Source organism: Schistocerca gregaria, chromosome 6, assembly GCF_023897955.1.
Source record: "Schistocerca gregaria isolate iqSchGreg1 chromosome 6, iqSchGreg1.2, whole genome shotgun sequence".
NCBI lineage: Eukaryota > Metazoa > Arthropoda > Insecta > Orthoptera > Acrididae > Schistocerca > Schistocerca gregaria.
Window position 1 is genome coordinate 307,081,050 of NC_064925.1, and position 16,340 is coordinate 307,097,389.

At 36.7% G+C, this 16,340-nt stretch overlaps 1 protein-coding gene across 1 annotated transcript in view; it reads left to right on the forward strand.

The window, feature by feature from the left end:
• The window catches only part of LOC126277930 (multidrug resistance-associated protein 1-like), a 333,662-nt gene that overhangs the window by 245,548 nt on the left and 71,774 nt on the right, over positions 1-16,340 (forward strand). The window contains exon 24 of the mRNA XM_049977507.1: positions 6,862-6,970. Within this exon, the coding sequence (XP_049833464.1) occupies positions 6,862-6,970 (109 nt within the window). The remainder of the gene's footprint in view (positions 1-6,861; positions 6,971-16,340) is intronic.

Below are 16,340 nucleotides of genomic sequence, written 5' to 3' on the forward strand. Positions count from 1 at the left end.
GATGTTTTTCCTTTAATGCCAATTTCCAACATCACTACTACTGCTGTGGCAAGTTAATTTGTCTGCCTAACATTTGCAGAGTAAATTTGCATCATAAATACATAAAGACACTAACTAAAAATTACACCACTCATAGTATCCCAAACATCACAAAGAAGCTCCAATAGTAGTCTGTGTTATGACTAATTCTTCTACTATAATTCTGTATATTCAAGCCATTTTCACATCTCCTGACAGACTGTGCAATTTCTCAGCATTCAACATCTTTTTTTGTATAGTCTTGGGGTTGACAAGATTTTGGAACACTCCTTGAATTCCCACCAAAGACTTTGCACACTCAGCAATTGCCAAGACCTCTGACTCCATGTCAATTTCCTCCTCCTACAGTTAGCCAATCTAGTGATTTCAATATCTCATGTCTCCACGTTCTCCTCCATTCCAAAAACAACTGAGTTTTTGTACTCTCCTGATCATACAAAAATATCTAGTCAAATAACCCAAAAACATGGAGTGTTTTTTCTTGCAAACATCCCTTTCTCTTGGCGTCACAAAATGGTATCAGAAGAACTCCCATGTTCCAGAATTCACGATTTTCTAAAATAGTCACTCGTGTATGGTTACATGTGCAATATCATAATTTCATTTGCTGAATGTGATTTATTGTAGCTCCCTTTATCCTTGTATAGAAATTTTAGTTTGCTACTGTCACAAAGTCCATGGTAGTGGCTGATATGCATTTTATTCAGTTCCCATACATGCCATCCAATAGATTGCCTATCAGTTGTTTGTCTTGCCTGCCACTGTCTTGTCATTTGTGGCCTTCCCTATAACCTATGGAGAGTTAAGGAACATGGTATATCTCCACATGCTGAAAAATTGCATCATCTACTAGAGCTTAAACTTTCCTTCACTGTTCACTGAAATGGTGATTATCCTCATTAAAATTATCACTAATTCCCCCAAAATGTGATCCACCACCCACCATATCTTTCAGGTATCTAGTCTGTCATTCTAGTCATCATTTTGGTGTGAACAATGTGTGCATGCATTCAGTGCATCAATATTTCTGCCCATCCATTCTTTCGTCACTTAATATTCTTCTTCATTCACTGGTACATATCATCCGATCAGACATAGCACATCTTGAATGGAGCCTCATTTTCTATATAATTAGTATTAAACCTTTTTTCTCCATATACCCACTAAGATAATTTACCATTCCATGATGTTCCTGTAGCCTTACACCCTATGCCTAGCCCTGGACCTACAGTTATCCTTAATTAAAATTAAACTTAGCAATATCTAATATAGATTACAAAATTTATAACTTATTAAATACTAAAAAAAAGGAGGACTATGCTATAAATGTATAAAATAATACAGGAAGTATGTTACACATGTAGACAGCACACACACACACACACACACACACACACACACACATGCACATTGCATGAATGTGTATATTTCTGATTTGTTAATGAGGTGACTGAGCTTGTCACATAAGTTGAACTCTGTCCTCATACTTCCAAGTTATACTATTAACTACCCAAAGACAAAGATTTATCTCTGACAACATGTAACAAAGAAAATACTCTCACATATTGATCTGTTCCTGCAAAATCGTCTTTGGAACATACATGTTATAAATAAAATACAAATAATTGTTTATCACTGTTAATTTTTTTAAGAAGTACATAAACATCATTGTAATTATATTAAGTGTTCATATATATGTTGATGTCTCTACATTTTGTGCAGCAATAGGGTAGCGGATTTCTGAATTTTGACTCTTCACCTGGGGAATCAGTCATCTCATACGATGCAAGATCAGTTGGTACATTTATCTCACTATAACCAGTTTTATTACAGTGTCTACATGTAAAGGAGAATGAATATGTATGGGAGAAATATATAATGGTTTACATGCCCCATCACAGTTGAAACTGACTGCAAGAAAGAAATTGAAAACACGAACTTTCTCAGCAGAACACAGCACTTTCTTCCTCACAACCAGATTTAATATCTGGTAGTCTTTGTCGCACTCAATGTGTATTGGAGTATCATGTAAAACTGTCAAGTAAATCGCAAGAACATGTAGTTATTTTTATTAACAGTGATTACCCTTTATTATTAAACAGATAGTTGCTACTCACCATATAGCAGAGATATTGATCACAGATAGGCACAATGAAAAGACTGTCATACAATAATGTTTTGGCCAATAAGGCCTTTGTACATTACTGTACATTAGTGTGGCTTCAGCTGCCAGAGGCTGTGGTCATGTGTGTGTGAGTTGCATTTGCATGTGTGTGTGTGTGTGTGTGTGTGTGTGTGTGTGTGTGTGTGTGTGTGTGTGTGTGTGTCTGTGTGATCTATTTTTGACAAAGGCCACGCTAGCTGAAAGCTTATTGTGTGATAGTATTGTTCCTGTGCCTACCTGCAGCTCAGCATCTCCGTTGTATAGTGAGTAGCAACTATCCTTTTCATAATATTGTTACACTCCACCCTGGATTGTCTGAGTCTCCTTTTTATATATTATTGGTGTTTTGCCCTTAAAGAGTGCATTTGGGCTAAACTACATGGCCAGTTCCTTTTGCTGCCTCCCTTGCTGCCCAAATTCCCTCATTCGGTCGCTGTGTTTCTGTTTCCGGTCCTCTACCCCTGCTTCTTGTTGACTTTGTTTCTTCAGCTTCATCTTGATTGCCTTTTTGGTTGCCCATATTTCTTTCATCTTTCAGCTGTGATCTTGCTTGCATTCTTCAGTCCATTTTACACCTGTTCGTTTGTCACATTGTATCTCATGTAGTTTACTTTTCTTAATGATCTTTCTGAACTTTATTCTGACATTTATAGTGTCTGGTGTTACGTTGAGTTGGTTCAGGTTGTTTTTTACCTCTGCCACCCATTTGTTGTTTCTATTGGTTACCCAGTCAAAGATCTGTTTGATAAGTCTGTGTGATGGCATTCTGTACAGGTATCCATAGAATTGTAGTCTGCGTTTTCTAATCTTTTCTGTGTTTGTCTCCGTATGTTTGTGTAGTTCCTCTGTAGGTTTCTTGATCCATATTCCATTGTTGTTAGTTGTATTTTCCATTCTACTTTTTCTAGTTGTCTGATATGTGTATGCCCTAGGATTAGTGTGGTCTCTCCTGCATATAGTGCCTCGGGCAGCACCACTGTGTCTTAGTGGCGTAATTTAGCTTTTTGTGAGATAGACTTCTTGTTGTAATGATTCCACACTATCTTGTATGCCTTGTCCAGTTTAGTTTTTCTTTCTTCATTTGAGTCTCTGTTATGTCCCCTCATTTGTAGTGTTTCACCAAGGTATTTGAAGTTTGCCATTTTGTAAATCGTGCCATACTTTGGGTTCAGAGATGAGAGTTTCTTTGTGCACATAAACTGTGTCATTTTGTAAGAGATCTGTAGTCCAGTTTTGGAAGCGATTTCGTGTAGTTTTTCAGTAGCATATTTTGTTTGTTTTATACCTTTCGTGACAATCACCAAATCATCTACAAAAGTCAGGCATTTAATCTGTAGGTTTCCTAAGGTTATCCCCTGTTGTGATGTTTCCCACTCTTTTATTACCTTATCTAACACCAGATTGAAAAGGAGAGGTGAGAGGCCATTGCCTTGTCAGATACCTGTGCAAATTTCAAAGGGCTCTGATAGTTCCCCACAGAACTTTACTTTGGAGGACATGTTGGTTAAAGTTTGCTCTATGATAGCCCATGTTCTGTTGTCTACTTTGTATTCTACTAGAATTTTGAAGAAGGTTTTCCAGTCGATAGAGTTGTAGGCCATTTTGAAGTCAACAAAGGAAATGATCAGGTTCTGTTTGTGTTGTAAAATCGTTTTCAGGTTCCAAATTTGTTCCACACAAGACCACCCTTTACAGAAGCCTGCTTGGTATTCCCCAATCAAGTAATCAGTCTGGCATTCTAGTCTGTTCAGTAAAGCTTTAGAGAGGATCTTGTATGTGAACGATAGTAGGGATATTCCTCTGTAGTTGTTCAGGTCAGTCTTGACACCTTTTTTGTGTAGTGGGTGTATCAGGGCAGTTTTCCACTCATCAGGGATTTTCATGGGCTTCCAAATATCTTCCAAGATCCTGTGGATGTCTTTGGTCAGTTCTGGGTCTTGTAACTTCCAGATTTCCACAATGATACTATCTTCTCCTGGTGCTCTAGGATTCTTGAGTGGCTTGATTATTTCTTTAACTTCTTCTAGAGTTTGAGGTTCACTATCTGGATTGTATGTGCTCATTACTGTCATCATTTCTTCCATAGGGGGTTCCGTGTTGAGCAGTTTTTCAAAGTACTTTGCCAGAATGTCACAATTGTTTTTGGTATTGGTTTCTAAGGTTCCATCTGGTCTTCTGAAGCACAAGTTGGGTGGTTGATATCCAGTCATATTTTCTCTGAACGTCCTGTAGAAGTGTCTTGTATTGTTCTTCATGAAGTCCGATTTGATCTCCGTCAGTCATCATTTATCATACTGTCTTTGTTCACTGCGAATGATTTTGCTTGATTACTTCTGTGTTTTCAGGAAGTTCATCCAATTCTCTTGGGATTTATGGCTACTAAATTTTTCCCATGCACTGATTCATTGGTCAATAGTTTGGTCACATGTGTGGTTCCACCAACGGTGTTTCCTTTTGCATGTTGCTTGTGCTAGTTTCATGGCCTCTCGGATTCTTTCTGAAAGTTGTGTCCAGTCTGTCATTTTCTCCATTTTAATTTTGTGTAATATTTGTGTCTAGTTTAAAGCTAGGTATTCTGGATCTAGTCAAAGAATTTTGTTATTCTGGAGCTTTTTCTTGGGCGAAAGATGAATCCTGATCCGTAGTGGGTGGTGGTCTGAGTCAAAGGTACCTTTAAATGTGTCTATGTTCAAAATTTCTTTTTGTGAGTCTTTCTGGGCTATTACGTGGTCGATTTGTAGTTCTTGCTTTCCTCTGGGGGATTTCCATGTGGTAAGTTTCCGTGTTGGTTTCTTGAATTTTGTTGACATAATGGTGAGGTCGTGGCTTTTGCAAAAGTCTATCAGGTGTTTTCCATTTATGTTTGTGCCCTTGTGTAGAGTTAGCATTGAAGTCTCCCAGTATTATTTTGACTCTATGTGCAGGAATTTTTCTGATAGTTTCTTCCATTGTTGTCCAGAAGTCATCAATTTCGTCCAGGTTTTTCCTGTTGTAGTCATTAGTTGGTGCATGTGCATTGATATTGTGAAGGATTTGTTGGCTGATTTCACTGTCATCGTGCTGATTCTTTTGTTTGGTGACAAAAAGTCGATTATGCTGTCTGTGATGGACCTGTGTGTATTTATGTTCATGAGTGTATCACATAAAAATTTAAAGCAAATTTGTTAATTAGTTTTCGAGATTTTTGAGAAAAACTTTAAATAATAACTTGTATTTATCTGCTAATATAGATTTTAAAAAATATCCTCTCCCATTGTGTGTTTTGGTAACTGTTTATATCCTAGAATTGCATGAGCAGTAGCATCTTTTTCACTGTCAAAATTTCAAAAAAAAATATATGTATATATAGACACACCCACTGAATCGTCACTTTGAATATCAGATCTTTTGTCATTTTAATATTTTCTGATATTTGGTTTACAATATCTTGTGCCATATCATGGATTCTATGCCCTGTGCTTGTGTCCTAATTTGGAACTGTTGTGATTACTTTAGTGGAATTTTTTGTAACATTTTATCTGCTGTTATCAAATAACCAGTAATGCTAAGAGGTTCCACTGTTTATACAGTGACTTATTTTTATCAAGCAGATTTGTATGATGTCTCTTGTGTCACCTTTGTTGATTTTACAAAATTGTGTACTAAGTTTGAACTTTTATCTAAATTTTCTCCTTTTCACCTGATATATATGACAGTCTTGTCTTTATAATTGCTGTGATTGCTTACCAAGTAGCTGTGAAGTAGAGATGGTTTCCTAGAATTATTTGACAGGGTCTGATTGCAGATAATGCATAAGGGGAAAGGGGGCTACATACATTTGATGTGAATACATATTTAATGTAACATTGACTGTAATATTAGTATTTTACATCTCTTGGGTTGTTCAACTTTCTTGTAGATCATTCAAATTCAAAACTTTTTCACCAATGTTCCCTGGTGCAACATATGTCGCCACACTTTTCACAGAGATTCAACACGAACATCACTATCACTTGTTTCTTAGATTTTACGTTTCCCATTTACAATGAATTTATCCATCTCACAACAAAAGTTAAAATATGTAGTCCACTACCAATACCACAACAAGAAAAATAAGTTCTCGAATATAAAGTATGAGATGTGAAACTTTTAGTAAAGAAAACAAATCAACACATAAGTACAAAAACACACAGAGCACTAAAAGGTCATAAATCAGACAGTAACATATATTCACAGACACATTTATTGTTGTCAGTATTTGAAACAAAATGCAAATGCAGATGTATAACATCATAGTTGGGTAGACGAGTAAAATAAGCAAACTGGATTCTTGGACTGAGGGCAGTTTAAATACCTCTAGCTGAAATGTTCTTCATTATTTGGGATGATTCAAAAAACATATGATACTGACTTCATGCACATTTTAAATTTTATGTTCCTACACTAAGAAGTCTTCAGGTACCCCAGGTTGAATATTGCTGGTTTGGAAGCTCCACTGCAACTAATGCATGGCTTTCAATTTGTTTATGACTATATCCTACAGATTTCTTGACTTCAGGCTTAGGTAGTACATTTCTTACACTTACCTCTTCCCTTATTCTCATACAGATTCTAAGCCCCCCCCCTATTTATTTAATAAATTAAATATTTAATTCCAAGTTTATTTGGTTTTAATGTAGGTGCTTCAACCATCCGAGCATATGGTGTGCAGCAGCAGTTTATCTGGGAAAATGAGAATAAGGTGGATGAGAATCAAGTGTGTTATTATCCCAGCATTATTGCAAACAGGTATGATTAAACCATTACTTTATTATTAATTGTATATTTTACTGTGTTGCTATTGGAATTTTTTGTCATTGGTTGGTTGAAAATCAATTAATGGCATGGCATTTCTTTTACTGACCATGAAATCTTCTTAATTTTGAAATTTTTCCAGCTTCTGACCTGCTGTGGTGTAGAATGTGTTGGTCTGTTTCCAGTTTTCCTATTCCCGTGTATGCTGATCCTTGTAATGCAAGTAGATCTATTTTATAATAATGAAATAATCAAATATTAATGAAATTATTTAAATTGGTAGATTACCTATAGATATATTTTACATATGTAAAGTTTTTCTGATAGAATATTAAGAACCATAAGTGGTTTCAAAGTTCTAATGTTCCATGTCCTAAATCCTAAGTCCTTGTTAGTAAGCTATTTTCAATATTCTGTGTTTCTATTTACATCTGAGACACATATTCTTTTTATGGGATGGGCTGTTAGCCTGGTGCCCAACCCCTTACCTCAAGGCCCAGTCCAGTAATTTTTTCACAGTGAGACCTTTCCATTACTACCCTCTGGCTCTGCTGGAGGCAGACCTGATGAGTTTTCTGCTATTCTAGTGGGGATGTACCTGATGGAGGTAACTGTCAATTCCTTGCACATCTCCAAAAATGTCTCAGCTGATGCTGAGGATGAAAAGGAAGACAGTTTCTATGGAATATTGAAGACATAAAACAATCATACATATAGATTCCATCCTGAATTTCCCATTGTTTGAAGACATACTTAGTAAGACTCTTGGATATAATATGAAGCTTGTTACAGGAGACACCAATGCTAAAATTGGAAGGGACATAATTTGAAAAGAAACAGCAGGGATAGTACACACTGAAAGTAACAATAATGGAGTGAGACTTCTTAACTATGCAAGTGCAGTCAACCGAAGGATCATGAGCACATACCTTCTTCAGAAGGAATTCACAAGACAGTTTGGATATCACCAGATGATAGATCAAAAAACAAAATAGACTATGTCCTGTTAGACCAAATGCACAAAGGCTGTGTAATGAATGTGAAAACTATAAGAGGAGCCAAGGCAGCCACAAACCTTTATTTAGTCATGATAGAGGTATAATGACAAATAGCTATAGGAAAGCCAAGGGGAACAAATTGCATAAAAGAATGGAAGAGATTTTTACAAGTCAGTTAGGTTCTTTAGAAAAGGATTTTTACCACAGACATATGGCATTAAAGTTAAAATGGCTATACAGTTTTGAAAAGAACAAAAGGTATGGTTATTTGGAAAGAATATTTTGAGGAACTTTTAAACACCGAAGATGCAAGTCCAGATATGGAGGAACACCATAAATATTAGAATGTAGAATATTAAAATGTAGAATTCTAATATTGCACTGTTGATATTGACAGAGACAGAAGACACAATCAAAATACCAAAAAACAACAAAGCTCCAGGGAAAGATGGAATAACAGCCAAACTACTTCGAAAGGGAAGGGATACAATTCCAAAACAAGTGCACAATATCATGACCAACACTTGGAATGAAGAAAGAGTGCCTTATGAGTGGAAAAAAGTGTCCTAATACTTATCCATAAAAAGGATGATAAACAAGAAAGCAGAAATTCTAGAGGGATCTTGTCAATGGGCACAGCCTGTCAAATGTTCTTCAGGATTCTTCAGAAAAATTTTAACCATATTTAAGAGAGATAATAGATGAGGAAAAACAGGATTTATGAAGAATCCACCCACTACAGTTCTCATATTTGTGCTGAAAGAAGTCATCAAATTTTTTGAATACAATAAAATAATGCCGATATTGTTTGTTGATTTTAAGAAAGCCTGTGAAAGCATAAACAGAGAAAAGTTTTCAGAGAAAATGCTGGAGTTTGGAATACCAAAGAAGATTACAAAACTTGTAAAAGATACAACAGGAGGCTTCAAAGGAATAGTGAGAATGAATGGAGATATTCCATGGCTTTTGACATAAAAATAGGAGTCAGGCAAGGATATGGAATATCAACACTCTTGTTCAGTGTACTAATACAGGAAGCACTCATGCAACAAGTGCAACATAGCAGAGAACTAGATGACCTGAAAATACTTACAAAGAAGCTACATTATCTGGTCACATTAATGTGACCACCTGTCAAAAGCTTGAACAACCACCGTTTGCAGCTCGGACCACTGTGAGACATGCAGGAAGGTAGTCAGTGAGGTTCTGGAAGACACAACAGGAATGTGGAGCCATGGCAACTCCAGTTTTGTGGCCAGCTGCACTTGGTTTCTTGATTGAGGATCCATGGTGCAGACAGGGAAGTTAGAGATTGTACTGAGGTGTTCAGACAGTCGTTTTTCCCTCACATGATCCACAAGCGGAACAGAGGGGGGGGGGAAATATGACTTTAGCATGAATTGTACCCTCCACCACGCACCACTTGGTGGCTATCAGAGTATATATGTAGATGTAGATGCAGATGTAGACAGCCCAATTGAGGTGGCACCACAAGTTGTCTATTGTGTTCAAAACTGGGGAGTCTGGTGGCCAGGGGAGTACAGTAAACTCATCTTTGTGTTCTTCAAACCATGCATTTACACTGTGAACTGTGTGACGCATTGTTTTGTCATGCTGGTAGATGCCATTGTTCTGAGGAAAAACAAACTGCACATAAGGGTGGACATGGGCCCCAAGGAATGGATGCATACTTGTGTTGATCCATTGTCCATTCCAGAATGATGAGATCCCCAGAACATAATGCTCCCTGGATGCTTCTCCCAACTTCTGCGGGGTGTTTGCTTTCAGATGTTTCATGTTGATGGAGCATAATACATGATACATCTGAAAGACCCAGTTGCTGCCACTCAGTGGAAGCCTGGTTGTGATATTGACATTCCAATTCCAGCCTTTGTCACACTGTTGGTAACAGCTTGATTCATGTGGCCAGTCAGTTGCTCAATATTTGCACACCTTTGTGCTCACACACATCTCAGTAGCCTTCGTTCACCCCTCTCATCTATGGCCCATGGTGCACCACAGTTGCCTCAGTGCCATTTTTAGATAGTGCCATTTTACCATACACAGTATAGTTTAACCCCAGCAATGCATGAACGGCTTACAAACTTCACCATTTCAGAAATGCTTTCACCCTTGCCCTGAAAGCCAATGATCATGCCCATGTTGACATCAGATAAATCACTCTGTTTCTGCATTACAGCAATGACTGCTCTGTTTTCTGCATCCCCCAGACATATTTTATACACTCTCCACTGCTATGCTGCCATCTGTGATTGGTTATTGCATATTGACACTGAACAATGACAGTGTTCACATTAATGTGACTGGACTGTGTAATTCAAAAAGTAAAGAAAGTTGGATAGTAAGTGAAGGACAAGAATACAAAATTTATGAGGGTAGAAAGAAATGACAAGAAAAAAAAGGAGGGAAACTATACAGATTGATGACTGTGTGTTTGAGGAAGCAGTAAATTTAAGTATCTGTGGATTATAGTAAATACCAGAGATGATGAGAAACAAGAAACGGAAGTGAGGCTAAAAGCGGCATGCACAGAATGATATTCATTCAACTTATTGTCATCCCAAATTTTATTAAGAGAAACTGAAATAAAAATATATAAAACTATAATCAGATCAGTATTACTATATGATCAGAAATATGGGAAATAGATAAGTATACAGGGAGAAAGGTAAAGTTTAATTTTAAAAAAATCTGTAGAATATATTTGGATCAATTTCTGAAGGAGAAGAATGGTGAAGAAGAAAGAACAGGGAGCTCAGGGAGGTTTACAGGATGTGTCATAATTAATGGAGTAAATTCATACAGTTGAAAGTACATGATACTAGAAGCAAAAAATTCTCAGAAAACATAGGGTCAAAAAAAGCATACCTTTTAAGAGCTACAAGCAATTTTTCATTTTCAATACTGTGAAGCAAATCTCTTCTACTACAAGCTCTTATTTCTTATACTTAAAATAACATAATGGCAATGACAAATTTCAGAGCAAAGTAGCTCATGTCAAGTAACATGATATGTGTGCCCATAAGTAAAATCAACTAAAATTCATTAAAAACATTCCCTTTGGTGCTGGGCTAAGCATAAAAATCTTCATATTGAAACGTACATGTTATTAACAGGCTGTGAAACAGCCTATATGTGGCTGGTGCCATACGGCAAATGACAAAAGTTGTTGCAGTGCACAAAATAGGACACACCTATAGGTGGTGTACCTGCACAAAAACATATGCGCCTAGCAATCAGATAAAGAGTAAACTATCAATCACCAGACTGAGAACAATTTTAGGTAGAAAAATGGGGGAAGATAAGGGGAAGGAAGGAGGAGGAAACTTTAAAAATGAATGAAAACAGTGGAAAGGAAGATAAACAGAAAGAAATAAAATATTTCACAAAAAAATGGAAATTTCTAGAGAATAAATGACAAGTGGAGGCCTCCAACACCCTGTTACTGCATTAACTGGTCTGAAGTATCAGCTTAAAATGTTCAACTGTTGCCTCACTAGCTGCAGCTGATATTTAATATCATTTATCATCCCTGTTGAGTGTGTGTTTAAAAATTTCCAGTTCTTCACACAAGTCTAATTTCCACTCTTCACTCTCCTTACACAGAATTAGGGTCTTCCCTAGATCTTTAGAGGAATAATTAGTGTTGAGTAAATGTTTGGCAAATGTGGAGTGGTGTGCATTACCACCATTCTTTCCTAGTAAATGTTCTTTATACCTTACTTTACCTGCCAGTTTGACCTATATAGTAACAGATGTAGTTATTGCAAATCATTTCATAAATAACTGAATTAGAAAAGGATCATTAATATTGTTGATTGTATGCACAAGGTTTTTCTTTAAACTGATGTCTGTGGAGAAAGTTACATTGCATTTATTTATTCACTAATAAGTGTTTTATCCTATAGTATAAATTTCCTAGAAAAGTAATATAAATTTGTTTACCATTTTCCACTTTGTTGGTGCCAGGTGAATCTCTCAGTAATATGGAACATTTTTTACAGGCTTCCTTTTTGATGATGCGGTCAGCTAAATTTTGACTATATCCATTGTTAATAGCAATTGATTTTATAACAGAAATTTCATTCTGTAAATTAATCAGAGAAAGGGACATTGATAAGGTTTCGTCAATAGTGCAGTGAAGGAATGCAACCTCGTGTTCATGTGGAGGGGTAGTATCAGCTAGAATAATATTATGCAAATGGTGGGCTTGCAGAAAATATGAAACTTGAAGTTATTACCTACTATTGAAATAGTGAGACCAAGAAAATTAAGCTCATCATTTTCATTTTGTACTTCATTTGTGAAAGAAATTTTATCATGAAGCATGCTGATAGTGCTAAACAACAAACTTAGTTCTTGGTCACTCCCAGCAGAAACAAAAAGTATGCATCAACGCAACAAGCATAAAATTTCATTTTCATTAACAGTTCTGAATTGGAAACAAAAGGAGAACTTCTAAGAGAATTTATGAAAATGTCAGGAAGAGGACCAGCGAGAGTGCTACATATTATTAAGACATATGACTGCACATACAATATGCTGCTGGAGGTGAAATAATCATATTTGAGAATGACCTGTAATAAACTTATTAGTTAGGCAATTTGCATTCTCCACTGATTTTCTATATTGCTGTAAGTTCTTCTCGACAATATTTTGTGTCACATCTTTGAGAACATTCATGTAAACATTTATTATGTCAAGCAAAACAAACCTAGTAGTGGGCATACTTCGTACTGCTTGCATTTTATGAATCATGATAGCATAGTTCATAACTCAAAAATTATTTTCAAAAACAAAGGAATCTTTGATTTTATAATGAAGATGCTTTGCCAATATATGATTTGAACTTCTGATGCCATTAATTAAGGATGAATGAGATGGTCCTATTTGTGCAATTTCAATTGACTTCTAAGGACTGGTGGCTTCAGGTCAACGAGCTATTTATTTTGAAATTTACTGAACAGACATTGAGTGTTAGCCAAACACACAAATTTATTTTTTTAAGTCTTGTCTATGTATTCCTTAACATAAGCAATGATAAGAGTACATCCTTTGTCAGACTTTGTTATTGAAGCATTATTGTTCTTTAATTTATTGTTAATACTACTGATCACCTTCTGTTCATCAGTTCATTGATAAGCTTGCTACGCAATTTCTTTTTCAATGATACTGTTACACTCATGGGCAATCTTGGCCTGTTTCTTTGTATCAAACTTAACAGAATCTAACAATATTAGAGAAGGAAAGTTGCTACTCACCATATAGCGAAGATGCTGAGACGCGATAGGCATAGAATCTTTTTGTTGTGCCTATTGCGACTCAGTATATCCGCTGTATGGTGAGTAGCAACTTTACTTCTCTAATATTGTTACACACCATCCTGGATTTCCCATTGTTTAACAGAATCTAAGCCTATTTTTAAACTGAGGCTAAGATTATGAATGACTGATGGATCATTAAGTTTAATAGCTATGTTATACTTCAGCCCTTTATGCAAAACAGCATATTTATATGCATTTTCAGTTTTATTTAATATTCTGTCAAAAAATTCATGTTTGATACTGTTATCAGTTTCTGTTATGTTACATTTATTAAATGGGCCCTACATTTACATTTAGCTAATTTCTTTTCATGTGTTTTAAAACTTTATTTTTGCAATTGAAAAGCCTATCATTAATACTGCTCCATTTGAAATCTGTTTGGTAATTAATCTGATATTTGGTCACTTTGAATAGGAAAAAAAAACTAACTGTAAGCTTCCTCATTCAGAACTATAAGGAGTTCTACCATACTGTCAGATGATATTTGATAGACCAGTTTGTTCTTGACTGAAGGAACTGTATTAGACAGTTTCATGTTAATGAAGAATTCTGTGTACTTTGGCATTATGTCCATTTCTAAATACTGTTTATTAAACTACAGGCCATCAAAATTGCTACACCAAGAAGAAGTGCAGATGATAAACGGGTATTCATTGGACAAATGTATTATACTAGAACTGACATGTGATTACATTTTCACGCAATTTTGGTGCATAGATCCTGAGAAATCAGTATCCAGAACAACCACCTCTGGCCGTAATAATGGCCTTGGTATGCCTAGATATTGAGTCAAACAGAGCTTGGATGGCGTGTACAGGTACAGCTGCCCAATTAGCTTCAACACAATACCACAGTTCAGCAAGAGTAGTCACTGGCGTATTGTGACAAGCCAGATGCTTGGCCACCATTGATGAGATGTTTTCAATTGGTGAGAGATCTGGAGAATGTGCTGGCCAGGGCAGCAGTCAAACATTTTCTGTATCCAGAAAGCCCATACAGGACCTGCAACATGCGGTCGTGCATTATCCTGCGGAAATGTAGGGTTTCGCAGGGATCGAATGAAGGGTAGAGCCACGGGTCGAAACACATCTGAAATGTAATGTCCACTGTTCAAAGTGCCGTCAGTGGGAACAAGAGACGACTGAGATGTGTAACCAATGGCACCCCATACCATCATGTCAGGTGATACGTTAGTATGGCGATGACAAATACCCGCTTCCAATGTGCGTTCACATCGCCATGTCACCAAACACGGATGCGACCATCATGATGCTGTAAACAGACATCTGGATTCATCTGAAAAAATGACGTTTTGCCATTCTTGCACCCAGGTTTGTCATTGAGTACGCCATAGCAGGCACTACTGTCTGTGATGCAGCGTCAAGGGCAACCACAGCCACGGTCTCCGATCTGATAATCCATGCTGTTGCAAATGTTGTCGAACTGTTTGTGCAGATGGTTGCAGTCTTGCAAACGTCCCCATCTGGTGACTCAGGGATCGAGACGTGGCTGCACAACCCGTTACAGCCATGTGGATAAGATGCCTGTCATCTCGACTGCTAGTGATACAAGGTCACTAGGATCCAGCACAGCATTCTGTATTACTCTCCTGAACCCACTGCTTCCATATTCTGTTAACAGTCATTGGATCTTGACCAACGCAAGCAGTAATGTTGTGATATGATAAATCACAATCGTGATAGGCTACAATCCGACCTTTATCAAAGTCGGAAACATGACGGTACGCATTTCGCCTCCTTACATGAGGCATCACAACAATGTTTCACCAGGCAATGTTGGTCAACTGCTGTTGTGTTTGGGAAATCAGTTGGAAACTTTCCTCATGTCAGAACATTGTAGGTGTTGCCACCAGCACCAACCTTGTGTGAATGCTCTGAAAAGCTAATCGTTTGCATATGACAGCATCTTCTTCCTGTCGGTTAAATTTCCATCTATAGCACATCATCTTCATGGTGTAGCGATTTTAAAGGCCAGTAGTGTAAATGCAATTGCCATATCTGATTTTAGGATTATTAACTTAGTGTCCTTGTATTTACATGTGGCTTTGGCTACCATAGTGGGCAAGAATTTTAAAATTTTGTATATGTCTGCTGTTCAGCAATGGTGAATGTAAATGAATGATATGAGAAAACTCAGCTAGCCAGTTGCAGGTATAAAGGTTTATTAACAATCATTGACCACAGTTTCAACATTTATAAAACTATCTTCTGCAGAGGTACATGGACCTATTGAGAAAGTTTTTCATATCATAGTTAAAAAGAATTACCAAAGTGAAAAGGATGTACAAAACCACTGGATAAAAATGTAATAAACAAAAATTATGTACACATAAAATCACATATTGGTGATGACAAAGGAAGCTCATGTCAAGTAAATAACATGATAAATGTGACCATAAGTAAAACTAAATAAAATCCATTGTAACATTCTCATCAGAGCTGGGCTAAGCACAGAAGTCTGTATATTAAAATGTGCATGGTAATAAAAGGCAGGCAACCAATAAAGTAGTCACAGAGCAGGAAATATCAGTAAGTGGCATACCTGCATGAAAATGTATGCCAATAGCAAACAGATAAAGTGTAAACTATTAACTGCCACCTTGTATTGAAAAGGGACTGAGAAAATGGTTAGGTAGAAAAATGGGGGAAGATGGGAGGCAGTGGGAGTATGTAATATTTCTTAAGTTGCATAGCTTTTATCCACCCTGGGTGGTAGCAAATGGATTAAATATTTGGTGATTCTAGATTGCCTCCAGCCATATAGTGATTGAGAAAATCCAGTTTCCTAGCTTATGAATTTAAGGAATTATGAGTTGTATTAACAAACTAAATTCTGTGCATAGTCCATTGACTTATATATGATGGTGAAAGATGTGTTAAATTTCATTGAACTGATATTTCAGTTGTACAGCTGTGCACTTATTGGCCATTATCCAAGTAACCTAAATACTTAGGAAGTATCAGACCTACTTTAGACAACAGGCTTCCTGCATCTGAGATA